General features: G+C 48.7%; 5 protein-coding genes; 3 read left to right on the plus strand and 2 right to left on the minus strand.

Moving 5' to 3' along the window:
* Window positions 1–1,599: 1,599 nt before the first annotated feature.
* On the plus strand, window positions 1,600–3,438 carry GSTUM_00011376001 (uncharacterized protein; the record flags this gene model as incomplete). XM_002841883.2 has 7 exons in its annotated part: window positions 1,600–1,674; window positions 1,752–1,888; window positions 1,960–2,298; window positions 2,394–2,621; window positions 2,691–2,924; window positions 3,001–3,122; window positions 3,176–3,438. 7 exons carry the CDS (start codon window positions 1,600–1,602, stop codon window positions 3,202–3,204), a joined length of 1,164 nt encoding a protein of 387 aa, XP_002841929.1. The 3' UTR covers window positions 3,205–3,438.
* A 7,554-nt stretch (window positions 3,439–10,992) lies between these two features.
* Window positions 10,993–18,613, plus strand: GSTUM_00011380001 (uncharacterized protein). XM_002841884.2 has 10 exons: window positions 10,993–11,850; window positions 11,914–12,211; window positions 12,268–14,397; window positions 14,836–14,849; window positions 14,898–15,819; window positions 15,859–15,904; window positions 16,037–16,336; window positions 16,385–16,507; window positions 16,557–18,023; window positions 18,162–18,613. The coding sequence occupies exons 1-9, from the start codon at window positions 11,624–11,626 to the stop codon at window positions 17,822–17,824; spliced, it is 5,328 nt and encodes a 1,775-aa protein (XP_002841930.1). The 5' UTR covers window positions 10,993–11,623; the 3' UTR covers window positions 17,825–18,023; window positions 18,162–18,613.
* Window positions 18,614–18,641: 28 nt separating this feature from the next.
* On the minus strand, window positions 18,642–19,424 carry GSTUM_00011381001 (uncharacterized protein). XM_002841885.2 has 2 exons: window positions 19,136–19,424; window positions 18,642–19,030 (listed from the first exon to the last, which is right to left on the minus strand). Exons 1-2 carry the CDS (start codon window positions 19,365–19,367, stop codon window positions 18,855–18,857), a joined length of 408 nt encoding a protein of 135 aa, XP_002841931.1. The 5' UTR covers window positions 19,368–19,424; the 3' UTR covers window positions 18,642–18,854.
* A 227-nt stretch (window positions 19,425–19,651) lies between these two features.
* On the plus strand, window positions 19,652–20,585 carry GSTUM_00011382001 (uncharacterized protein; the record flags this gene model as incomplete). XM_002841886.2 has 2 exons in its annotated part: window positions 19,652–19,839; window positions 19,913–20,585. 2 exons carry the CDS (start codon window positions 19,652–19,654, stop codon window positions 20,163–20,165), a joined length of 441 nt encoding a protein of 146 aa, XP_002841932.1. The 3' UTR covers window positions 20,166–20,585.
* Window positions 20,586–20,591: 6 nt separating this feature from the next.
* GSTUM_00011383001 (uncharacterized protein) lies at window positions 20,592–22,557 on the minus strand (the record flags this gene model as incomplete). XM_002841887.2 has 1 exon in its annotated part: window positions 20,592–22,557. The coding sequence occupies one exon, from the start codon at window positions 22,555–22,557 to the stop codon at window positions 21,076–21,078; it is 1,482 nt and encodes a 493-aa protein (XP_002841933.1). The 3' UTR covers window positions 20,592–21,075.
* Window positions 22,558–25,496: the final 2,939 nt, after the last annotated feature.

A 25,496-nucleotide genomic window follows, 5' to 3' on the forward strand; every position in this document is an offset into this window, starting at 1 on the left:
CATGCCGAGATGAATAAGCCTGAGAAGAGTATCCAGGAGGACTGAGTAAGGGCGGTATCCATATGAGCCGTTGCAAAATTGAGGCTAGCGCCTTTTTTTGGCTTGTGGGGAGAACCCGTGGCTACCGTAACTTGGAACTTACTCAGTCGAAGCGTTGGTGGAGTACTCCTGTGTGGTTTGCTCGAAAGCTTCTGATGATAGTCTAAAGCTGGAGCAATCCAGGTGCTTTTCACGCTGGAAAATGTCGCGCCGGTGGGTAGTGATGGTGGTATCCGCTGTGTTTGTATGCGCGAAGGTTTGCTTTCGGGCGGTTATCGAGTGTCTGGTCTGGCTGATTGTGCCCGGTCCCCCGCAGTCAGCGAAGTCTGGAGCTATTTCAACTACCCAGATTTATTCTTCAAGCTATCCCCTCGAACAAGAGTTCTTTAAGGCATCATACCCGATTCCTACCGGACTAGTACTCGCACCTACATCCAAGGTTCCCGGTATGAGCAAAATCTTATCGTAGACAGTGTACCATCCCCTTTTCCAACGTGCCGTAACCTGGCTTGGTTTTTAGGCAAGATCGCAGGGGTCCGGGGTTCAAAGGAACAAGGAACTTAAGCTCTATTTCTTTTATCCCGCCGGTTTGCTATCTTCAGTAGAGATTTGTGTTCCGATCGACCCTTTGGTGGGCCACCTACCAGTACCTCTACCGATTAGAGAGAAAATGACTATTTGCTGCAATGAACATGGTATATGTTTATATGGCACCGGGGCGTATAATTGAAGCAACCCCGTTTCAATTCCTGGTCGACTGTGCATGCTAAGAATGTTCGCAGAGCTAGTGCTAGAACAAAATACTCGAGCTAATAACTGTTTTCCATCAAAACCAAGCCCCCTCAACGAATACGGGGGTTCCACTGAAGGTTTATGGGATTAAGAAACCACAGATAACATGGAGCAAAAGTGGCTGCAATGTGTCCTTTGCATGGCACACCCATGATAAGAAGCGTTAAGTAACTTCTAGATCTTACCACCTCATGGCGTAAAACATCACAAGTTGTCAATTCGCAGGCCTTATACTTCCATTATATAGAAATAAATACTTGAGTAGTTCTCACGACTCTTACAGCTTCCCGAAATTTCTTAGCCTAGTAGTGTCGAGCTATGAATCTCCGCAAATGGCTAGTTTTGGTGCAAAATGTCTAGCGGCCCGAGTTTTTTGTCACCCATAACAACCGGCACCCACCAACCAGAGCCCCTGCCAAGAACGGACGAAAGGCTCAGATTAAGACCTCCGCAATCTCTCGACTCTCACGACTTCATGATCTCTCCGTCAATCAAGCTAATGTTTTCGAATGAGTCTTGATACTATCAATTGTTGCTTTCTTTCTTCTCTTGTATTTGTCTCAATCCGTAATCCCACCGCCCGTTTCTCTAAAAAGCTCCCCCCGAGATCGATCCCTGGCGGGCGGCTACCGCCGATATTCAATAGCCCACTAGATCCCTATTCCTTGACGACTCTCAGCTAGCTTGTCATCACCCCATCCAACCCACGAAGACGGTAGAAGATGTCGTATAACTCTGCAGACTACTGGAGCAGTTCTAAGGGCTCGGATGATCCATTCGAAAAATACAAATCCCAACGAAGCGCTCGAGGTGGGCTTCCGAGCTTCAGATCACGCAAGAAAGGTCAGATCACAGCGAGGCTCTTAAGGCTTGTAGCGTTCGTGTTTATCTTTGGTGTGCTCCTGACCATTTACTGGCAGTCCAATGGCGCCTATTCGGCACCCGGATCAGTTTCCCATGTAAAACCGGCACCTGTTGGAAGACCACCAAAGCCGAAACCAGCCAAGGATACGAGACAGATAGGCAAAGAGAAGGCTACGTTAGTAATGCTTGTTCGGTACTCTATCTCCGAAATTCTCCATTGCATAGTCCACTCTCAGCTGATTTTTACATTGTTTTTTGGCGCAGAAATTCAGAGCTCAAAGATGCCCTTGGCTCTATGAAACAGATCGAGGATCGATTTAACCGTCATTACCAGTACCCTTGGACCTTCCTTAACGACGAGCCCTTTACCGAAGGGTTTAAAAATCATACCACTCGGATGGCGTCAGGAACGACAGAGTATGGGTTGATTCCCAAAGAGCAGTGGAGCATGCCGGATTGGATCTCTGAAGATAAGTTCCAGAAAGTCATTTCAAAAATGTCGAAGGAGAATGTGATATATGGCGATTCTCGGACTTATCGACATATGTGTCGCTACAACTCTGGCTTTTTCTTCAGAGACAAGCTTCTAGCCAAGTACGACTGGTGAGTTTACATTCCGACGCGCATGGGTCTATGCCCACACTGGTCGGCATATGGCTTCCCATTTCACCATTTTGCTTACGGACGGGTGTCCGCAGGTATTGGCGTGTGGAACCAAGCATCGGGTTCTACTGCGATATGACCTATGATCCGTTCACATTCATGCGCGAAAATAAGAAGAGATATTCATTTGTGATTTCGTTACCGGAATATCTCCCGACAATTGAGACACTGTGGAAGACAACTCAGGAATTCGCCAAGCTGCATCCGGAGCATATCGCAAGAAACAATTCATTGGGCTTCATAGCAACTGACCCCGATAAAGGGTGACACCCCCCTAACCACTCCCCACTTCCTCCACATGTCACCACTGCATGCCACTAACACCCCACTAGAATTCAAGAAACCGACTACAATCTTTGCCATTTCTGGTCCAATTTCGAGATTGCAGACCTCAATTTCTGGCGAGGAGAAGCATACCAGAAGTACTTTGAATTCCTTGACAAAAAAGGGGGGTTCTACTACGAAAGATGGGGCGATGCACCTGTTCACTCTATAGCGGCTGCTCTGTTCCTCCCCAGGGATCAGATCCACTTTTTCGGAGACGTTGGCTACAAACACGTTCCATGGTACCATTCCCTTGCCTCAGATACCCTCCCCTTTCCCCCGCGATCCATACAGCAGACCTAACAGCCGGACGTTTAGGGGTCGATGCCCGCTGGATGATGAAAGCCATGATACTGCAAGGTGCATGTGCCCTTTTGACCGCAAGGAGAGCTTTGACTACAATCAATGGAGTTGCCAGAACAAGTGGAACAAATTCTGCGGTGGGTCACTCGATCTAATCTCATGAGACTCTCTGGGACTGACTTTCGCATAGGATTTCCTGAAAACCCTATATATGAATGAGCAACCCATTATCGTACTATTTCATGACCGTTTTTATTCTTGCCCTGATAAAGTTATTCTTTTACACCAAGAGGAATCGTAGTTTAGAAGGGTAGCTCAAGGCATTTCTTTATTTTAGTTTTGCGCTTTTCCCCATTTATTTTCTTCACAAAACGGCGTTAGTAAATGGGAAAAATGGGGTCATAGGAAAGTCAAAAACGCATACTGCGCAAAAAATGATCGACAAAAAAAAAACCCCCGTGATGAGATATTAAGAAAAAAAAAACAAAAACACTTGTACCGTACTCACCACACTCAAACCTCCTCCCTCGCGCCATCAACAACAAAGAACCCCCCTTCCTTCTTCGCCGCCAAGCGCATAACATCCCACTTCACCTCCCCCTCCCCCTCCCCTCCTCCCGCCCGCAAATCCCGCAAACGAACAACTCCCTCCTCCGCAGCACCAACCTCATCCCTTATCCCCCTCAGCGGCTCCACCCCCTCCGTGTCCAGGGCCGCAAGGGCACGCACGAAATGCAAGTGACCGCGCAGGTCCGCCGCCCCATCGCCGGCACCACCACTCAGGGGCAGGGCGGAAAGACGGTGCAAGTGCTCGATCGTGGCACGTCGTACGGTTTTCTCCGTCGCTGTTGCCGTAGGGAGGAGAGCGCGAACGGACCAGGCGGGCGGTTTCAGGAATTTCATTTCTAGTTTTTTTTTTTCCTTTTAGTGACGATGATGAAAGGAAGAAAGAAAGGATGGGCGGGGGGGATGTTGCGGTCGATAGGGGGGATCGCGGGGTGACTTGGCGCTGCGTTGGGGTCATTTTGTGTCACTCGGTTGCGAACTTGCGATTCGTGCGAACTTACCCGTACTGTACAGTATCATACCGCATGATACGGTAGTCTACGAGTACCCGTCTGATGTTGTATGGCAGGCTAAGTGTGCGGACATGATGGCGGGGGAGGGAGGGGAAGGAGGGGTAAGGGTGCACGGTACTCGTTCAGTGCTAGTACTGTACCTTGCAGTTGCTAGTATAACTTTCTCGGGTTTATGTGCCCGGAGGTGGATTGTGCTCTACTGTGCCGGTATGCTGCTGAAAGTGATCTGCAAGCGGGCCCACCCCACCCAACCCTGCAAAACCCGCTTTCTACTCTACGGGGCAAGAGGCGCCACAGCATAAGCGGAAGTTTCTCCCTTATCACACTGGTTACTGTATTCTATGATATCACATTTGACAGAACACACCCTTTACCAATCCCATACAATCGGAACCAAAGACCACTTAGACTACACCGTATTGGAGAAGAAGAAGACCCTTCTTAGTACACTACGCTACGTTGGGAGGGGGGGGGGACTCCTTACCGTGATAAAGGCCGATCGAATTCTTATAGAAGCATCAGTCACGTTCGTACCTGGTACCTCTTTGAGTATGATACTCGAGTAGATATATCATACCATGCACAACCTGGTTTGGCAACCGCGCAAGTACCGGTACTCTACCGTACTCTAATCAGGGTGGTTACTGTATGTCTCTATTCACATTCACATGTCGAAGTAAGGTACAGTACAGTAGAATGCAGAGCACAGCACCACTATTCACTCCACCGTGAACACAAAAAAAAAAACTCGAGTCGCTCTCACCACCACCACAAGCTCACTGGGAAACAAACGCGCCCGAGCAGCGTGCTGCATACTTGGTAACGTCAATCAGCACATGCAAGCAACACCAAGATCAGCTCCACCACCGCGGTCGTGCTCGTTCGTGACGAGAATAAACAGTCTAGTTTTTCACACTTCCGCGCGAGTACCGTTGCAGCGCTCGTAACTGTGGTGAAAAACGTCACGGAAATATCCTGCGCGCCTCTCTAGGTATCATATTGGCAACTGTAAGGAGAATTCCGGGGGTCGAGTTCATTTATTTATTTATCCATGTCCCTTGCCAACGCCTGTGTCTTTATCCTACACACTGTGTTCGTCTTACACACTGTAGCTGACTCATGTTGCCTGAGGGATTCCGCCTTTGCGGTTATCGTGCGAGGGGTATGATACCGGTACCGGTGCTGTGCCTCCCGTTATCGTTTTTTTATTTTTTCCCCTTTCTTCCTTCTTTCTTTTTGTTTTCTTTTCTGTTTCACAGTGAATTCAGGTAAAACCGCCCAATTCCCCACCATAATATGCCTGCTTGAGTGCGTGAGCGCGTCAGTTTTTGCTTTTGCTTTTGCTTTTGCTTGTTGCTTTTTTTGTTTCTGGTTTTTGTTTTTAGCTTTTCCTTGGGAGCCGAGAGGAAGATAATTTAGATAAAGGCCTCTTTCTATATATATATATATATCCACATACATACTTATATGCACATACGTGCATGATAGATAGCAGCCCAATCTCGTGCCTTATGGGATATTGGAGTGGGCATGGGTAGATGGACGGGCGTTGTAGCCATAAGAGTGGATAAATTGCTAGCGAGGAGTGACTGGGGGTGGTACTTGGTTTCTTTTCTGCGAAAGGCAAGACGGTACTTGCAACGTATGAAAACGTGCTGGATTGACGGCTGTGAGATTTGTCGTGATCAGAGCTGGATTGGCCTGCGATTCGGTTGAATGTCCGAGTTTTTTTTTTTAGAAAAGCCTTTTGGCATACTGTATGTTCGCACAAGAAGAAGGGCAGAAGAAGGGGAAGAATAGAAGGCGGAGTACCGTGGAGTGTTACTCGTACAGTTCTCACACACTAACCCTGTTGTGTTGACGGTGGATGGATGGGTAGACGAGCCCATCACTAAAGCAGATGTCCAGAATAGTGCTGTATCAGAACATCAAAGGCTCGGGGATCGACTCCAAGCCGGGTTTTACCACATCCATCTGACGTCTGAGGACTTGACTGGACTAGGGATGGAAGGGGCTAAAAAATAAAAGAAAATAAAAAGGATGGCTGCTGCATGAGCCTTTGGACACCATAGCGTCTGAATTTCATAACTAATCGATAAGAGGCAGAAGGGTGTACGTGGAAATTGTTGAAAATAATAAAAAATTCGACCTATCAGAATATTAGACGGCCCTCCTTCTGCTTCGCGCACACATGTCTGTGGGAAGAAAGGAAAAAAAGGCGTGAGAAAAAGATAGACATTATGATAGAAAGGTAGTGCTGTGGCGTCATTGGCGGAGCCAATATTGCGGGGTAAAATAAAAGGGAATCCTGGTGTACCGTACTCGAGTATGATACTCGAGCAGCTTCGACCGCACCCTAACCTTTTTTGACATTTTGGACTGTGATGATGGTGGTGATGATGGAGGTGGAGCAGGGGGGGAGGGTAATGATGATGATGACCTTTGAGGCGTAAGAGACGCTACGAGTACGAAGCTGCAGCTCCGGGCTCCAGGGTCGATCAATGCTTCTGCTATATTCCCTACAGCAAGGGCCATTGGGTGTCGGTCGTTTTTCTGGTCGCAAAAATGAAAGAGCTATGGAAGAGCTTCCTGGCTGCTGCGCAAATAGGTGAATCGTGCTGTGAAGGTCTCACCTCCACCGTCATCCCCCATGACGATATGAAGCCATTCAAGGCCTAAATGAAATATCAGTGAATATGACGCTCTGCCGATTCACTAGTCTTCTCACGGCTTTTGGATTAGCTACCACGTCTCTTTCCTTCCAGGATCTAAGCGCCGATGTGCATATTTGGGGAAACGTACCGTTATTTTTTGGAAGCGATAGCTATCAATTCTTTGATGGTTGAGGTGAATGAAATCAACCGTAGGTACTTAAGCACAGCGTTAGTACGAGAACGCCCCATGGTAAGTGATAAACCAAACGCCTTTTCCCACCCCTTTTCCCTTAGCTAAGAGGCTTTTTAGTTCGATATAAGTATCATGCACCTGTACTCGAAGTATTCGGGTTGAGACCGGGTGGCTTAAGTTTTTCAGCTCAGGCACCAGAGATCGCGAGAGAAAAAACGATTCAGGGTGTGGATCTGGGTTCGAGGAGGCCCGTGTTTTTTTTGCCTCGTTTATAGAAATGCCGTTACTCAAGTAGGGATGCAAGAGTTCCTAAAGTTCTCGTTGATCACGAGATCTGTCAGCCCTTCTTTTCTTGTGCTGTTCAGACCCCCAAAAAAAGGATTGTACGAGCGCATCCAAGAACCGTCGAGGGCGTATCGGAAATTCCTCTTGGACCCGTTTTTGTTCCTTTCACACCTGTCCGGGAAAAAAAACGTAACAGCAACGTTCACCCAACCCCCATCTCTCCTCAATGACTTACCTTTCACTCGCAGCATTGATGCCTGCAGTCCCGTACCTTATCGTGCCAGTACTTGAGGAGGCGATGTACTGTAACTTACTCGTGATTATACGGGGCTAGTAGCGGAGAACAGTGAACCAAACACGGTATGATACTACCGGTCCTCAAGCAGTCGAGAGCAACAGGGCCATAAGTTACAGTAAAATAAATAAATAAATAAATAAATAAAGCAGCCCCTCTACTTATCTTGGGCGCCAACGGGCATCACCCATCCCAACATATGATGATTGATGCTCATTGCTGACATACATACATACATACTCGAGTACATACATAGCCTACGGGCCTTGTCCTTGCCATCTGATGCAGCAAATTTTTATCCGCCAACCTATTACGAGTATGATACTCGAGTACTCGAGTACCGGTATCATACTCGTACCATAAACCAATAAGGGTCAGCCCTGAGGCTGAGGTACTTATAGAGGTACCAGGACTGTTATCAATGTTTGCCTCATGGCCTCATGAAATGATAAGCCCGTGGAATCAGGTGTGTCTACGAAAATCGGAAACTAAGACTGGCAAAACAGGAATCAGAAGGATCGGGAGATAAGGTTGTCCGGAAGCTCCATTTTGTAACTAGATGTCTTAGACAAGGTGCGTTGCGTCAGGTGATATGTGTTGATGTTGAGTAGGAGACCAATATAAAGCGAACCAAGGGGTAAAGTAAAAAGTATGGATTGCAAGTAAGAAAATCCCAGCCCGACACCTGCTTGAGCAGTTCAATCCAGTTGAGCAGTGCCCGAGCCATGAAGCTCAAATTTTCCGATCGATTTCTCGCAGAACTTCAAAAGCGGCACACCACAGCTCGGCCAAATCCCAACGCTGACTCGATTGAGCAGTGGGATCAAAACACATTCCTTTTGGATCCGATAAAAAAGAGTGGAATAACTTTGATGTGCAGCCAGGGCGATTCTTTCTTGATTTACTTTTTCCCTGCATCCTGGGGACAATGCGAGCTTCTGGCCCAGGATGGCTACCGTAGGTAGATTTGTGCTGGCTGTGAAATTATTCAGTTGCAACACGTCTCCCCATATTTCCCGTGAGCGGATTGGCGTGCGGTAGTGACCACGAGCTTTAGAGGGTGTCTCCATCAAACAGATGCATATATACTCGGGCACCAAGCTACGATACTGATATTGAACTATTTTGAAGGTGTCGTGGCCGCGGAGAGTTCATCTACCGTTAGTCCGTCTCGTGTATGTGTGCATAGGGAACGCTCCACAATACCGGTACGGTATGAACGTGTGCGCTCACACGAGTGTGTACTGTACAGTACATATCGGTAGTCGACCTAAGGTAAAGGGAAGGAGGGCTCAAAAATCCTTTGTCTGTTTCGTTCGGATCAGGCGGCTCTGAACCTCTTTGGTGATCCATCCGTGATTCCCGTGTGTTTCTCCGGAGCGAACGGAGCCTCCGCCATTCCAGCTACTTGGTACCGGTATCGGGAGCTCAAGGAGGGGGAGCTTGCACGTCACTTAAGGAAGCTTCAAGAGTTCGGACGGCGTGGCTATCCTCCACGCACACAGACCCTTCGTGTTCACCAACGACGGCGGTGGCCTGCGAAGTGCTTCGACGACGATAAAGCACTGAATCTCAACAATCACCCTTAGCTTGGTTTCCGATAGCCGAAGCCCAATCACCAACAAGGTGGGAGCGATAACATGATTCGGGTGCGTGGCGGCGGTGTGGCAACGAACCAATACCGTAAGGATCACTTATGATACCGGGAGAGAGCAGAGTCAAAAAAACAAAAAAATCCCGCGAGTGAACCTCACATGACCATAGGATAAGAGAACATGGAGCAGTGAGGAACGAAAAGGCATTTCCACCACCATACCACCATCATGGCCATTTTGTCTCACGTTTCTGCTCGGCACCAAAGTACTTGTACCGGCCCTACCGTGAGCGTTAGTTTTACCATAAAATCTGGTTCCAATCAGGCGGACGAACGTGATCCATTCCCTACTCGTAGTGTCTTTTTATGGAAAGTTACGCTGGTGGGGGGGGTGTGAGTGGGTGTGAGTGGGCCAGCCAGGACATTGACATCGGAAGAAAAGCAAATACCACAATAACGGCCCAGCCAAAAGGATTTAAGTTCGGACCACGAGGAGAAATAGAAAGAAGTAAAACAAAAAACAAAATAATAATAATAACAGTTATTATGCAAGCTTATGGTGGCATGACGGAGCCATGGTGATATTATTGGAGCATAAGAATCAAAGGGAGACCAATAGAGGTAGTATTACTTTTGCACAGTAGTTCCTCGAGCAGCATTTCTGAAGAGGGGAAATTTTATGGGTTGCATGAGCGATGGAGGTCATCCATTTGTTTATCAAAATGCGGATTTTTTCGGGGAGGGGGTTCCGAAATGGAAGCTGATTGGTTGTGCTGGCAACGACCCTTCGATGAGTTCCTGTTCTGCAACAGCAAACTGCAGGCCTAGCCTATTCTAGTACTCGTACAAACCCCTCTCCTCTAAACCCGTCTTTCCCCCATATGCTAAACGGTGAAGTCCTGTTCCAGAATTCTCCAGTGGGCTAAATGGAACACAAATCAGACCAGGAGGACAGAGCTTGTCGGGACGACCCACAATGGGGTTAAATTAACATCTCGGTCTTGTATATGGGATTACCATACATTTTGCACGGACACCAAGGGCGAGTATGGCTGCGCGGATCAATTGGCTTCCATTGAATTTTGGGACAGAGTTCATGGCCTCTGCTCGAGTACGGTACCGTACCGTACTGCAGCCTCTTCTTTCTTTATGTACTCGAGTAGGTATGATACGGCACTCCATATGACGGCAGTGACGGGGAGTTAGCGTAGGGGTAGCGATATGGATAATAGACCTTGTCAGTTCTGAAGCCCACTCAGCCAGCCATCCAAATCGTTTCTAACCATGTAAATATGTAAATAGTAATAACAATTCCAAAACAAACATAGAGGGAAAGGTGGGAGGCCAGATGGGGGCCGCCTTGCGGTAATCCGTGGCACCGTTATTGTACGAGTAGGATACGGTATGGCACGACTCCCATGAGGATATGGGTGCGGAAGTCTATGGTACTGATAGCACCGTACCGTGTGGAAAGGGAGGAGAGAACATCGGGAATTACGCAGGCCAGTAACGTTCCTTGAATAATATCATACTAATATTTTGTTACCTTCCCCTTCTGCCTTGCCCGCGGAGAGCATGGAGGGGCTGCGTCTTTCTTTCTTCCTTTCTATGGTCCCACAGTCCGGCGATTCCTCTCTTTCCCGCGCGTTCTCTCTTCACAGCGCTCCCCCTCCCTCCCTCCCTCCCTTCAGACACCGGTACCAATAGGGTACATTCACCTCCTCACTCGTTTCTTCCATTCCTCAAGTTCCTCCTTCCCCCCCTCCGTCTTTGCATTCCTATCCCTTGTCCAATTTTCTGCATTAATTCTTTTTTCCTTTTCTGTCGGCTGAGCCAGAATTTTGGCCACAGCAAAATCCGGCAGATCACCACCATTCACTCAAAACTGTGGTCTCACCGAATTGTCGCCTTTACACAACACCACTGTATTTCCCTGTAACCGACCGCACTTTTTTTTCTTCTTTTTTCTTTTTTCTTTTGCTCCTAACTTACTCCTGTGTGCACTCCGCCCATCCCCCCCACCTATCCACCATACTACTCGTACACACATAACAGGCCGGCATACATATGATACATACACACATACATACGTCCATAGACTGCCATACTGTCATACACACGCTTTCGTGAGACCGCTCGTCGCTCCACCCAACACTACCCTCTCTCTCTCCCTTTCTTCATCCACTTCCCGCATTTTTGACATCAGCGGCGACCCGACCTCTGACCCAACTGCCAAACGACGTCGGGGGTTTATTATTTATTTATTTGTTTTCCCGAGGTTACTACTCTTGCAGCAATGACCGTCTTGCAATACTCGTCCTAGCCGGACCCTACAACAAACCAGATATCGATCTCTCGGATCCGACAAACCGTCCTGGTGTCGGAATTCGAGATCTCGGGATAGAGACCACGTTAAATTTTTCGAAGCGGTAGAGATACCCTTACACCTCCAACACAAACAAAAACCACGAGGCCCGAGACCTGAGCTTCCCTAGATCTTCAGGCTACTCTTTGAGAACTTTTTTTTTAAAACAGAAAATGGCATCAGAAGCAGGACCCCGTGCGGTTGGAAATGCAACCCTCGCTCCCCCGGCAAACAATGACTTATCTATGCGAAGACCTATGGAGAGAACACCCAGCATGGCTATTAAGGCTGAGAAAGAGGATTTGAAGGAGGCAGCGGAAGATAGCTTTAATGTTATTCTGGATTTAAATTTGGATGGCAATGTACGATGGGTTAGTCCTTCGTGGGAAGATGTTATCGGGTAAGTTTAATTTTGCCGTTATCGAGGGTGTTTATGGCGTCCAATTGCTGACACGGAGCTTAGGACCGCCCGTGGATCGGTTCAAGATAGGCCCATCGCAGATATCCTTCTAGATGATAGAGAGGCGTTCAAGAATGCCGTTGAGACTATGCAAAATGATGACTCTAGGAGCTTTAAGGTTCGCTTTTCCGTGCTTGTGGGACCCAAGTCCAAATTGGCTAGAGATCCTGCTGCGGGTGCGGCTTTGGCATCCGAGGAAGAGGCATTCCTAATGGAAGGAGTGAGAGAAGAAGAGAATGTATTGACCCTAGAGGGTCAAGGTATTTTGATCTACGACAAAACATCTGGCGAGGCTAGTCATGTGAGTACCACGCAGCAGAATTTGGATGTTTGGACTTTATTATTGACTCCCTTTAGACAATGTGGGTGATTAGACCCTTTGTGGAACCTAACGAAATCACTATCGACCTCCCCTCAGTTCTGGTCGAGTCGCTTGGTGTTGGTGCTGGGATGCTGGCTCGTTACCTGACCAGTTTGGCAGAACAAGGTGCCGTAGACCCAGCCAACAATCCTCCGCCAATGCCCGTGCTTTGTCGGATCTGTGAGCGACAAATTCAGCCTTGGTGGTTTGAGAAGCATTCGGAGCTTTGCATGTTGGAACACAAGGCAGAAAGCGATGTTCAACTATGCCAGGAGAACTTGGGCATGCATAGACATGCAATTGTCAAAATTCTAGATGCAATGGAGCGACGTTCTTCTCGGCCAGTTTCCGGTGAGATTAGCGTTGCGTCTTCGCCAATCGAATACCGGGGGTTACCCATAGGCCCTTCGTCGTCAACTCCATCCTCCGGTACCGCTTCTCCGGCAACACCACCTTCAAGGCCTCGCGACTCCTCCGCTGGAGGATTAGGCCGTTCTCGCTCATTCCCCGCACGACGGCCATTAGTGCGAATTGTGGAGCTGCTACTCGATTTGTGTGATACTGCAATGGAGGTCAGTACACCGGCCATTAAGGAGTCCTTTGGAGCCGTTGAATTAGGAACCTTCCGTACACAATCCCCGCAATCAGAAGCGCGTATCAATCAGGTCCTTCAGTGGTCATCGCCCACCACGAATACTTTAGATGAGGAGAAAGGATTAGCGTTACTATGTCAAGATTCAGAGGCTGTTGCTAAAGCTAAGGTAGAAGCTGTATTCCGTCACCGAAACACCATCGAATACTCCGAGCGTATACGGCTGGAATTTAGTATGCTTGTCCAAGATTGTATCGACGAGGCGTTACGAAAGGCTTCTGAGTTGGCAAGTGATGCTCTGGACGAGGAGTATAGTGATGGTTCGGACATTGAAGATGATACCCCCTTTTTTGCAGCCTCATTCGGACCAGCCTTACAGAGAAATAATAGCTCTCTTGGCCCCCCACGGGGGCGTCTGAGAAGGCATTCTTCACCTGCGGAGTCGGGTTCCACGAGCCCAATGGAATGTTCTACACCCAAATCCCAGCAAAGCTTGAAGAGGGTGAATAGTAGACGGCAAAAGGCAGGGCATCGTACCAGCATGCATTTTGAGAATGAAGGGGCAGATAGTGATACGAGTGGAAGATCATCGCTTGCCGCTGCTATGGGGCATCCGCAGACAGAGAGCCCTGTCTCTGACCACGAACTGACGGCGAGTAGGATATACGCTGCCAGAGATAAGAGAAGGCAAAACATATCCATGACAGGCGGTAACTCTCCGAGGCGCCAGGCGTCGCCCGCTAGGATTGCGCCTTCATCGTCTCCACTTAGGATTCAAAAGCCTCGGTCTGTCTTGTATGACAGTATGCCCACACCAATAACCTCCCCTTTGCTTTCTACCGGCGATTTTTCTCCTGCCATTGATGCCTTTCATCATAAGCGGCAGTCCTCGGTGACCTCATCAGATCAGTTTGGCAAGCCACCAGTTTCCCCGCGGCTCTCCGGTGTAAACCCCACACAACAAAACCGTGCTGTGCCTCCCTCTATCAAAGATTTTGAAATCATCAAACCTATCAGCAAGGGTGCTTTTGGTAGTGTTTATTTGTCTAAGAAGAAGTCCACGGGGGATTATTTTGCAATCAAAGTGTTAAAAAAGGCAGACATGATTGCGAAGAACCAGGTTACAAACGTCAGGGCAGAGAGAGCTATAATGATGGTACAGGGAGAAAGCGACTTTGTTGCCAAGTTATTCTGGACATTTGCGAGCAAAGATTATCTTTATTTGGTGATGGAGTATCTGAATGGAGGTGATTGCGCTGCACTCATCAAGGTGTTATCTGGTCTTCCCGAAGACTGGGCTCAAAGATATCTTGCCGAAGTAGTTCTTGGGGTAGAGCATCTTCATAGTCGAGGAATAGTTCACCGTGACTTGAAGCCTGACAATCTTTTGATTGATCAGAAAGGGCACCTCAAGCTCACCGATTTTGGACTATCCCGGATGGGATTATTGGGAAGACAGAAGCGGGCCCAGACTCAGTCTTCTGAGAGTACCCCCGATCTGTTGAAACAAGGCCCTTTCACCAGGTCGAGGTCAGTGGCATCCTCGAGGTCCACTTCTTTTGACTTCCCTCCCAATAGCTCGCCCTCTTCTACCCCTCTTGTAACACCGGATGCCAATGTCCAATTGGTTACTCCATCATACTTCAATCTCAGTCGCGAGAATACTCTTAGCCGAGAGAACTCTTTGAGAAGATCATCTAACCCGAGAAGTGATACCAGTGGGAGCGATCATCTGATCTCCATGCTGGGCAGCTTCAGCCTCAATGATCCCCATATGCACAGTACCCTCTTCAACAATCGGAAAACCCCTACAGGAGACGAAGATGTTCAGAGTGAGAGCAGTACCTCGAGCGACTTCAGCAATGGTCTATGCCTCCAACATATGACTTCATATCCCAGCCCAGCCCAGAGCCAGATCCAGCACCCTCCCCAACCAATGATGCCGCCTCAACTCGCGCTCTTTGACCCCGAGGATAATAACCGAAAGTTTGTTGGCACTCCTGACTATTTGGCCCCGGAAACTATCAAGGGCAGTGGGCAGGATGAGATGAGTGATTGGTGGTCCCTCGGTTGCATTTTGTTTGAATTTTTGTACGGGTATCCCCCCTTTCATGCGGATACTCATGATAAGGTGTTTGAGAACATATTGAACCGGAGGATCGATTGGCCAGATCCAGAGGATGACGACGTCTCAGACGAGGCAAAGCATTTGATGAACCGGCTCATGTGTACAGACCCTAACCAGCGACTGGGTGCGAATGGCGCCGAGGAGGTTAAAAGGCACCCGTGGTTTGCAAGTCTCAATTGGGAGACTCTACTTGAAGAGCAGCCATCATTCGTGCCGACGCCCCAAGATCCCGAAGATACGGAATATTTTGATTCTAGAGGCGCAACCTTGCAGCCGTTTGTGGAGGAATTTGAAGACCAGTCTACCTCGCCTCAGGTCTTAACACCTGGTGCAGATTTGCCGCAGCGCCCACACGATGCGGTGTCCCGCACGAGAAGAGAGGTCAATTCTAACAAGCGGGGGCTCATGCCTCTTTCAATTCCTCCCCATGTCCGTGAAGGAAGGAATAGACGGCTTAGTGAACCCAATGCTCAAGATGATTTTGGTCCCTTTGCATTCAAAAATCTACCCGTTTTAGAGAAAGCCAATAAGGATGTCATCCAAAAACTTCGAACAGAGGCGCTCAAGTCCACACCGGCTCTCGCTACATCTAACCCCTCATCGCCTTCGGCGGAGGGTAGTCCTATCCTCTCCTCCAAATCATTATCCAGGACTCTATCCAATCCTTCCAAGAACGGTGGAAAACGCCCTGTTTCTCCATCAAACTTGCACCACTCCAACTCCTCCCCTGCTCGTACTTCGCAACCTTCGTCACCACTCTTGATGTCATTCACAGCGACGGGGATTAGTGAGAGAAGGAAAGCTTCTAGCGCTAGCGCATCGTCTAGTGTTTCTCAAAATTCCGGTAGCCAGCCTTCTGCAACCCAGCACCCTACAATGGCGCCACAACCGGGCCCTTTTGTTGATATACCGCGTTTGTCCACCACAAAATCGATCCAAAACTCCTCCACTGCATCCTCGCCTGTGAAGACCCAACCAAAAGTGCCAGCCCCGATATCTACCTCTACGTCTCCTACGAAATCTTCCCATGACAAGTTGCCACTAGGAAGTGCTGGATCACAACCCTCCCCATCAAAGCATCCTCTTCACCGACGAAGTGCTAACCCCCGTGTGAGGTCACTCACTATCGGGTCCACAGATAGCGAACCAGGGTGCCTGCTGGAGAGCTTTAGACACCAGAAGAGAAGGAGCCAAGTTTTTGACATCTCGCCCTCGTCTTCCGATAACGAAGACTTTAAAAGTAGCGCTCTCTTGCGGGTGCAGCGGCGACGGCAAAGCTCTAGGAGGATGTCTAACATCAGTTTGACTGAGGGTAGTCCAATGTTCCGGCCATTGGATGTTTTAGGTATGTATTCACACTCTAACTCATATCAAACCTTATTAACTCCAGTAGTGTGTGAGGATCATCCAGTCTCCAAGTTGGTTATGGAGAGGCTATTGGAAAAATTGAGATGTAGAACCATCTGTGTTGACAACGGTGCAGAAGCTATGCGCTATGCCATGGGCGAAGTAAAATGTTGCGCTTCCCAGCCTTCTAAGCGACACTATTACTGACAAATCTATAGTTGATATTATTCTTATGGAATTCAAACTCCCCCAGATCAATGGCGAAGATGTGGCGCGGATGATTCGCTCAAGCAAGAACCCCAACTCGAACACGCCAATTGTTGCAGTAACAGGATACCTCAAGGACCTTAGTGACCCTCACCACTTCACTGAGCTAATAGAGAAACCTGCAACACCAGTGAAGTTAACAGATGTTCTGGAGAGGAACTGCAATTGGAAGCCGCCCAATACAGAGCGACCAACGCTTGCTGATAGGAAAGAATCACCCAGCGCCCAGGAGCCATCCAGATCCGGGGAGGAATCCGGGCGAGTATCCCCGGGGGTCGAGAGATTTATGTCCAGTCACAGAGCGGGGCCCCGCTTTTCTGAGCAATTCTCATCTATGGATGAAGATGAAACCGCGTCTGTGGCAAGCGGTACCGAGCCTATTATGATTTCACGTTCCACGACGAATGAGTGGGAAAAGTTGTATATCGGGAAGAACTCCACCCCGAGGTCTAGTACACCACCCTCTACTACATCCTCAAATGCTCCACAGGCAACGGGCTTTGCGCACCATGAAACCGCACCACCCAGGCTGCACTCAAGCTCCATTGAACGGATGCCCTCTCCGCTGTCGACGCACATAAGCGCTGGAATGTTGGATAATATCCCTCCACCGCTTCCATCGCCGCCGGAAATGACTCCACTTCCACCATCCATAACTTCTACGCCAATATTTTCCGCCCCCACTACTGATCGCTCCAGGTCTCCGTTATCGGTTGCCTCCGTGCCCACACAGCCTAAAACACCTCCACCATCCATGGAAAGACTAAACATGTTACCCAAGATATCCTCTCCCCGAGGAACCCATAGTCCCCCCGAGGAGTTGGCGAAGAAATCACCGCCCAAAAATATCTCCTGGATTAACCCGCCTTCTCCCACAAAGACCAGGGAACCGTTTGGCCCATCGGTGATGATGAGTAGTTCTTCTCCGGAGTCTAAGGCCAAGACAAAGAGAACATCGTGGGAGAAAAAGAAGGAGAAACAAGAGAAACAGCAGAACCAACACCTCAGGCCAGAGGATGCGGATGCTGATGATGAACTTTCTACAGCTGGCGGAAAGAGACCGAGTAAGAGCAAGAGTATATCAGAAATGTTTAGTCGGGTCAGAAGAGGAGGAGCAGCTCCTGAGATGAAGAGGAGCAAAAGCGACAAAGGGGAGAGCTCTGAAGGGAATAGCGAGCTCGGAGGGGCCCTTGGAGATCCTCCCAAGATCGATCATTGACCTTTACTCCCCTTTTCCCTTATCTTGCTAATTTTTTCCTACCATTCACGAAGGGTCGCCGCTAGGATTGAGCTTGGTTTTGTTTTACTTCCCTTTGTTTCAGGTCAGATGGTACGGAATGGCGTTGTGAATGAGCGGTGTTTTTGTTTTTTTCCTTCAACGGTATCTTTTGTCTGTCTACGGTTCTGGAGGCAGGATGGTTGGTCCCTGTTTCCTTTTTTCTTGTTCGGGCAATTTCCTTTTCTCGGGTGAGGTTGTCTAAATACCTTTTTTGCGATACGGTTTCCACCAAGCTTTCACGTTCGGGTGTATGCTCACATCACAGCATTGCACACAGGGATGTGGGAAGGGGTTGGTATTTTTTTAGACCCCTTTCTCACGAAACTATCTAGTTCTATTACTATCCCTTTTCGCCGAGAGCCCTCTTATATTCCCCTCTTTTTTCTTCCCTTTCTTACCCTTATCTTTAACGTCTCCTTTTCCTTTTTTCCCCCTCATCTCAACTTCATTTGCAGACACAGGAAAGTGTCTGGGACAAGAGCCAAATCGAGCAAAGAAACGGAAGGCACCATACATACTTGGTATAGGGTAGTGCTGAAGGAAGGTCCAAAAAAGAAAACAAGGATCCGGCAAAATGGACACCAAAAAAAGGGAAAAATGGCAAACGGAGGTCAAAAGTCCTTTTTTTCTCCTTCATCTCGGAAGCCAAAAGGGAATCGCCCTACGCTTTCATCTCGATGACGAGCGGACCGGCACGGAGGGTAGTAATGAGAACGACTGTAGAACACATATATAATGAGTTCCTCGAGAAAAAAAGGAAACACTCAAAGCAGACTGTTCATTACCATGGTATGTGTGAAGGTGAAATCTAAAACGCCGGTGAAGAAAGTGACAATGAGCAAAAATCCTTCCACTCCCTCTTGAAAACCCGTATTATCGAAAGCACCCCTTTCCCCCGGCCCCCTCGCTGCCATTCTATTTTCATCCACCCAATCTCTCCCAGGCCATACAGTATAGCACGGTAACCCTACTACTTGGGCTTGATATAAGCCACCAAATTCCTCTCAAAAGCTTCACACCGAATGGGCATCTCAATCTGATAAAAGGGATTCTTCATAACGTAGTCGGCGTAGAGTTCGTAAACCCTCTTAACCACAACATCGATATTCGGTTGATTCGGTTCCGCAAAAATCAAGAACTTTGTTCCTGAAAGCACAATCAATACCCCCCCCTCCAAATTAGCCCCAGTCCCGCCGCCCCACCCCATCCCCACCCCCTTCTCCGAGAGGAGGAGCAGCAGTGGTAACATACCGGTAAGAGTCTGAAAACACTGCATCCTAAACCGATCACTCTCCAGAACCTCCAACCCCCCACCCGAATTCCGAACGGGCGAGATACGCGACGTTATCGCGTGAACGCCGTGGAACGTTCCGGCGAGGACCAGGTAGTCATTCGACGACAGCTTCTTGAGGCCTTCATTGAAGTCGCGTTGGAAGATCAAGCCGCCGGCTTTGTTGAGGATGAGGAGGGAGAGGATGACCATTTTTTTTTCTTCCCCTTTTTTCTCTCCTTGGGTGGTGATTCCGGCAACCGATCGTGCGAGCTGGCAAGTTGTGTTTGTGGGAAGGGGGTAGGCATCGCCCCAACGAACGAACACTTGGCGCACAGCACAGCACCCTACCAACGGTACAGTACACAAGCCACCGCTGGCATAGAATAAACCACAGCGCCGCACGATACAAAGTTCAACAGCTCACTCATCCACCACAACCACAACCGCAAACCAAAATCGCAAAAACACAAAAAAAAAAAAAGAAAAAAAAAAAGATGACTACCCACACACCCCTTACCCGCGCGAAGGAGCAAATCCACGGCGACGAAGAAGCCGGCACAGAACTGAAACTGGGCGAATTCCAGAACGTCTCCAGCCTGACGCTCAGCGAGACGAAGGAGGTCCTAACAGCCGTCTTCAACCACAGGCGTGAGCAAGGGAAATTCAAAGTCCCCGACAACGAGTACGTGTGCACCCCCCTCCCCGGCGCGCGTGCGCTAACGGGAGGGCAAAGCTAACGCTGGGAGTTTATAAAGGGTGGTCACAAAGACACAACAATACCTCGAAGTCTTCTCCCGCTTCAAACAGCGGGAGAGCGTGCAAGCTGTTGAACGCATCCTGGCACTGCAGACCGACCTGGTTGCCTTCGAGAAGAGTCAGTTGGGCACGCTTTGCTGTGATACCGCTGATGAGGCCAAGGTGCTCATACCCAGTATTGAGGGGAAGAAGAGCGATGAGGACTTGCAGGAGTTGTTGGATGAGATTACAAAGTTGAGGCAGTTTGTTTGAGCGATCTAGTTGTTGGGGGGACAACGTGCTGAGGTCTAGAGGGGAGGATAGACAGTGGGGGAAATCTTCGGGTTCTGATTAATTTCTTCTTTCGCCCTTCTTGTGGGTGTTTTGCTTTTTTCTCTCTTCCATCTTCAAATTTTCTGGCTGTTAGACCTTACCTCTCCCCCTCTTATATTCTCTCTTTCTACCCTCCCTTGCTTGACAAGTCAATGCGCACACTTCTTTTATTCCCTCCATTCTCTTTTTTTTTTTTTTTTTTTTTTCAAAAAAACCCCTCAACTCGCGATCATAATATAATAACGGTATGGCGATATATTACCCGTTCGCCAAAACGAGTGCTTTGCTTTATTTACTGTACCAGCACCAACCCATCCATCCCCAGTCCCACAGGACTTAAAAACAATTTACAGACAACCTAAATATAAAAAAAGTAAAGGGAAAGGAAAAGGAAAAGGAAAAAAACTCCAAGATAGCCAAGAGAGCCCTATCCATTTTCCCCGCCAAAAAGTAAAATGTTAATATAGATGGAACCCAGCGCACCACCAAACAAAAAGAATAGTTTCCCCTATTGTCCCAGACCGGGTAGACAGACAGATAGATAGATAGATGCGAGATATCAACAAAAGAAACCCAAAGCATGCATGAGACCCCCAATCCCTTCCTTTTTCCACCCCAAAGGACCCCACAAAAGGAAATAAATAGTATGATAAACGAAGACGCACTCAGCCAGAGGGTTAGGAAAGATTATACAAGAAAGACATCAAATCAAAATCAGGTCGGAAAATAAAACACAATTATCCCCCAAACTCCAGGAATTCCGATAAAGTCGATAAACAAAGGGAAATGATAACGGTATTGTGTACATGTCTCCGGATCGGATAAAATTCGCCCGGGTAGACAAATAAGTTTAAAACTTTCGATCGACTCGAAGGAGAATATCCTTCATTGCTTCTCCAAATTCCCGAAGACATCGGACTTCATCCGCCGTGAAAGGCGGCCGGTGGTCTCCCTCATCTTTGCGGGTGAATGCTGCCAATACTATTCCACCAGTGCAGGTTGTCTCGCTCTGTTGGAATCCTCCCCCGATCGTAGTAGTGGCTGAAGAGTAGCCCTCATCCGGGCTATTGTCAATCCCATCTCTCAATAGAGGCAGCAGTATGCCCGAACTGAATCCAACATCGTCCTCATCCTGAGACTTGGCGGGGTTTTGGTAAACAAGTCCTCCCACACTTCGAAGCGCTCGCAAATGCAGATTCGCATCAAAGACAGGAAGAGGGTTAGGAAGTCCATGTGCGACAAGAACCTTGGTGTGAAAGTTATCACCAGCGTATTCTTGCTCGAATGGAAGGATCCTGGGCTCTTGCGAAGTGACTGGAGACACTCGAAGAAGATAGACAAAATCGTAGTTTAATGATCGGGCAATGATGGAAGTAGCAAAAGAAGACTCAGCCAAAGATGTAATTGGCCCAGAGGAAAACGGTATGTGAAGTGGAACCTCTCGTGGCCCAGGTGTCTGGATTGGCGGAGGTTTTCGCTGCTTGTAATGCGCCCGGCGGTCGGCAGACCAGCCCTCTGGGGAATCTGGAGAGGAAGCCACATCAACCGAACCCGGAGGAGCAGTAAGGCTCAAAGGACGCGAGTTGTTGGTAGTGAAGGAGAAAGGTCTGCTGGGAGTATGCGGGGGAGTAGGCATATCAGAGATCTTGGCAGAAGTCCTGCTATTTCTAGCATCCTCGGGCTCTACTGGGATGTTGATAGTTGGGAGCCTTCCCCCAGGGCGAATGGCTGCTGGTCGGTTTACTGGTGTCGGGGCATCACGCTTCCGAGCTGTTCTTGAGCTCGCTGGGTTCTGGGCAAGCTTGGGAGAAGAGGACTTTGGAGATACAGGAGTTCCATCCCTCGAAGTCTTAGGCCAATCACCCACAAGTGATTGTTTATCTTGCTCATGCAATACTCGCAGATCAATGATGGGTGTGGGAGTCCGTCGACTAAGCATATCACGTTCCTCCATAACATTCTCGATCTCAGTCATGGCAAGTCTAGCGAAATCCATCAGCTTTCGCCTCTCACCAACGCCGAAGGAATCCCGTGGCGTATCATCGAATACCGAAAATGCTCCGATAGTTCGCCCGTCAAAAGTGATAATTGGGGCACCAGCGTAAAATCGAATATACGGTGCGCTCTTAACTAGCGGGTTCCCTTTTAATCGCCAGTCCTGGGGAATTATTAGCGTCGGTCTGCACATGACTTTGATTGTTACACACCTTTGTAACATCCAGTACAACCATCGGCTCATTTGACAACAGCACGTGAGCCCCAATGCTCTCATTTCGGTCAACATATTTCCTATTGAGCGCATGCTCGGCTTTGAAGATCTCAACGGTTTCATCGATCAGGCTTATCGAAGCCATCCTTACATTCAAAACTCTCCTGGCAAGGAGAACGAGGCGGTGGTATTTGTCATTTGCATCTGGGGGCAATGAGACGTTGCAGGCATTGACAGCCTATCAAGTGTTAGTCATCAAACCACTACTGCAGCCGACCAAGCATGCATACCTCCAGTCTTAGCTTCTCATTCGGTGGCAGTGGAGCAGTAAGATGATTGAAGTCAGGTCTCCGTGGCGGTGGGTCTGGGGGATTCGATACATTGAATCGTCCCTCCGCATAACACTTGATGAAAAAGCCCCACTCCTGAACGTATTTGCCTTCCACTGCAGCCTCCCTTGCAGCCTTTTCTCGCTCCCGGATGCCCCTCGCATTCACTTCCCTCTCCCTCTCAGGGCTCACTCCACTATCTACTGACCGGCCAGCAGGCCTCGCGGCTGCAGCCTTGCGAGCATGGATGAAACCATCTCTGCCGGTCACTACACTCCCATCGAGGTGTGAGTAATTTGTGGAGCTTCGAGGTCGTAGCTCATCTCGTGCATACGGCTTTGAGAGAAGAGGGTGGGTATGTGGGGAGGGTGGTAGAGCGAAGAACTTATTTTCATGTCGTGCATATTTCTCGGACAGGTCGAAGGTTGAGTGCGAAGCTGGGATGGTTGCCGCTCTGGGCTTACCTCTATTGAATAACCTTTTGAGGAAGGACTTATCAGTTGGCCTAGTTACAAGTGATGAAGCTGAAGAGTCAGAGAAGGCTGAATATGGACCCGTTGAATAGATTGCCATGTTGGCAACTTGGTTGGAAGATGAGGAAGAATGGAAGAAAGCGAGAAGTTTCCTTGGTGATGATGACGACAATGTCGGAGTGTCCGTCCGTCCCAGCAGCCTCGCACCTGATGCTGTCGAATCTTTCCGTCGCGAGGGCTTCTTAACGCCAAACGAGAGGGGGTTGAAGTTATCCACGATGAAGGAGTAAGAATGGGCGGTGGGAGCGGGTCCGGAATTATAAGAGTGGGTACCACACGGCGCCATCCACTTTTCCCTCCCCTTCGACCCCTTGGCTCTGGGTCTTGCCTGCTATGTGTGATGCTCCGAGCAAGAAAAAGAGGCCTGAAACCCGCACGGATGCTTCCCGATACCCTGGGATCCCACTCCAAAAAGGCCTAACTCCAAAATAAAAACTCGAACCAGTTGAATGCCGATACGTGGGGGGTCCCCCTGTATGAACCTATTTTTTTATTTTTTTCCTTTCTGTCTTTGGGATCTCCCAGATCTCTCTCCTACTGTAAAATGCGCCCTATTCTGACGATTCTTTGGGTCCTGGGTTTCTTATTATTTTATTTTTTCCCTTTCTCCCCACCGACCACCCCCAACCTCACTAGTGTCCCCCGTGACGCTTTGATGAAACCCAATTACAGCCTGCAAATGGCTCACGGGCAGCCAAAACACGAGACGTCCGTAATTCAGGTATGAAAAAAACACTGCGGGAAAGGGAAAAGGAATCGAGAGGGAGTTTTAGGGGGAAAAAAATTACGATTCTCGGTGAAGGAGAGACTCCCCAATTGGCGGATGCTGTCTATCTTCCTATCTGTCCGTTTTGTCTCTTGTCTGCCTAGGTTTGTCTTGAGTTAGCACAAAAATGGGAACAAAAATAGAGTCCGTGAAGGACAAGGGGAAGGGGAAAAAAAAAAAAACTCCAGGCCGCGCACTTACTTTTCCGCTCAGTCGTAAGCAAATCAATCCAAAAGACTGGCCGGGTCCCTGGTCTCGTGTCCCGAAAACTTGGAAACCTGAATTCACCCGACACCGTTGCATATAAGATCAACAGAGAGGTGAGGGCACGGGGGAGAGGAGCAGAGGTCTGAATGGAGAGAAAGTGAGCACTATGCTATGCCTATGATATGCAAAGCAGGGGGGGGTGTCGCGGTGAACTGTGTAAGAGTGGGTGATGATAAAGGAATTTGGAAGACGTTGCCTGCCCGTCCGTATTCCCTGATAGGACAGGTTTTCTATGCAGCCGCCAACTCAATCGAGTGAGCACGAGCACACAGGACAGAACAGTGCCTCTCACGTCAAGTGAGTGGGTGAGAAGGGAAAAAAGGGAGGTACGGTAGGCAATACGGTACTGTAGGGTAGAACCAAGATCAAGGAGCGAACGGTAACGAACGGCAGATATGAATGGAGTACGGCACAGTGCGGCACGAGTATCAAATCACAGTCCAGACGCATTCATGTCCTCCGATGATAATAAATCCAGCTATTCATCTGTATCCCTATGCAGTCAACAAAGGAAAAGTGTGGGGGAGAGGGGGAGGGGGGGGCAGGACAAGGAAATGGCAGATAGGGCAACTAACAGGCCCAGCGCCATGTTACCGTAAGTTATCATGCTCTTTTGAGGAAGGAGAGATTAGGAGGAAAGCGAAGCCACTTTATTGGGGAGAGATGGCAAGGGGGCGATGGTAGGGATGAGTGGTACAAGTGACATTTTTCCATTCATTTTTTCCCCTTTGCCGGGCCAGTCAAGTTGAACTTTGCCAGTTTCGCTGAGGATACTTTCCCCCCTCCATACTGTGTGGTGCTGGGCGGATACAACTACAAGTACGAGTACAGTAGTGTGCTAACTAGTTTCCCGTGGCCCTTGCTTTGCTTGTAACGGGATGTGATCTGGCTATTATTGTGCTGGTTACAATCAATGAGGTACGGTATAGACAGGACAGTACGGTAGTGTATCGTACCTGACGTCCATCGTTGGTTGGACAAGGGAAAAGCAAAAATTGGGGGGGGAGCACTCCACTTCTCCCCGAACTAAACAACCAATATCCTAGCAAAGCAAGTACCTATATCATAATTTACACAGTTCAATACGCATGAAGGGGGGGAGTACTATAATCCCCCAAAAAGCAAACAACTGTCCAGTCTATTGGTACTCGTACCAATAATTGGGAA

Source organism: Tuber melanosporum (genome assembly GCF_000151645.1).
Source record: "Tuber melanosporum whole genome shotgun sequence assembly, scaffold_83, strain Mel28".
In the NCBI taxonomy this organism is placed as follows: domain Eukaryota; kingdom Fungi; phylum Ascomycota; class Pezizomycetes; order Pezizales; family Tuberaceae; genus Tuber; species Tuber melanosporum.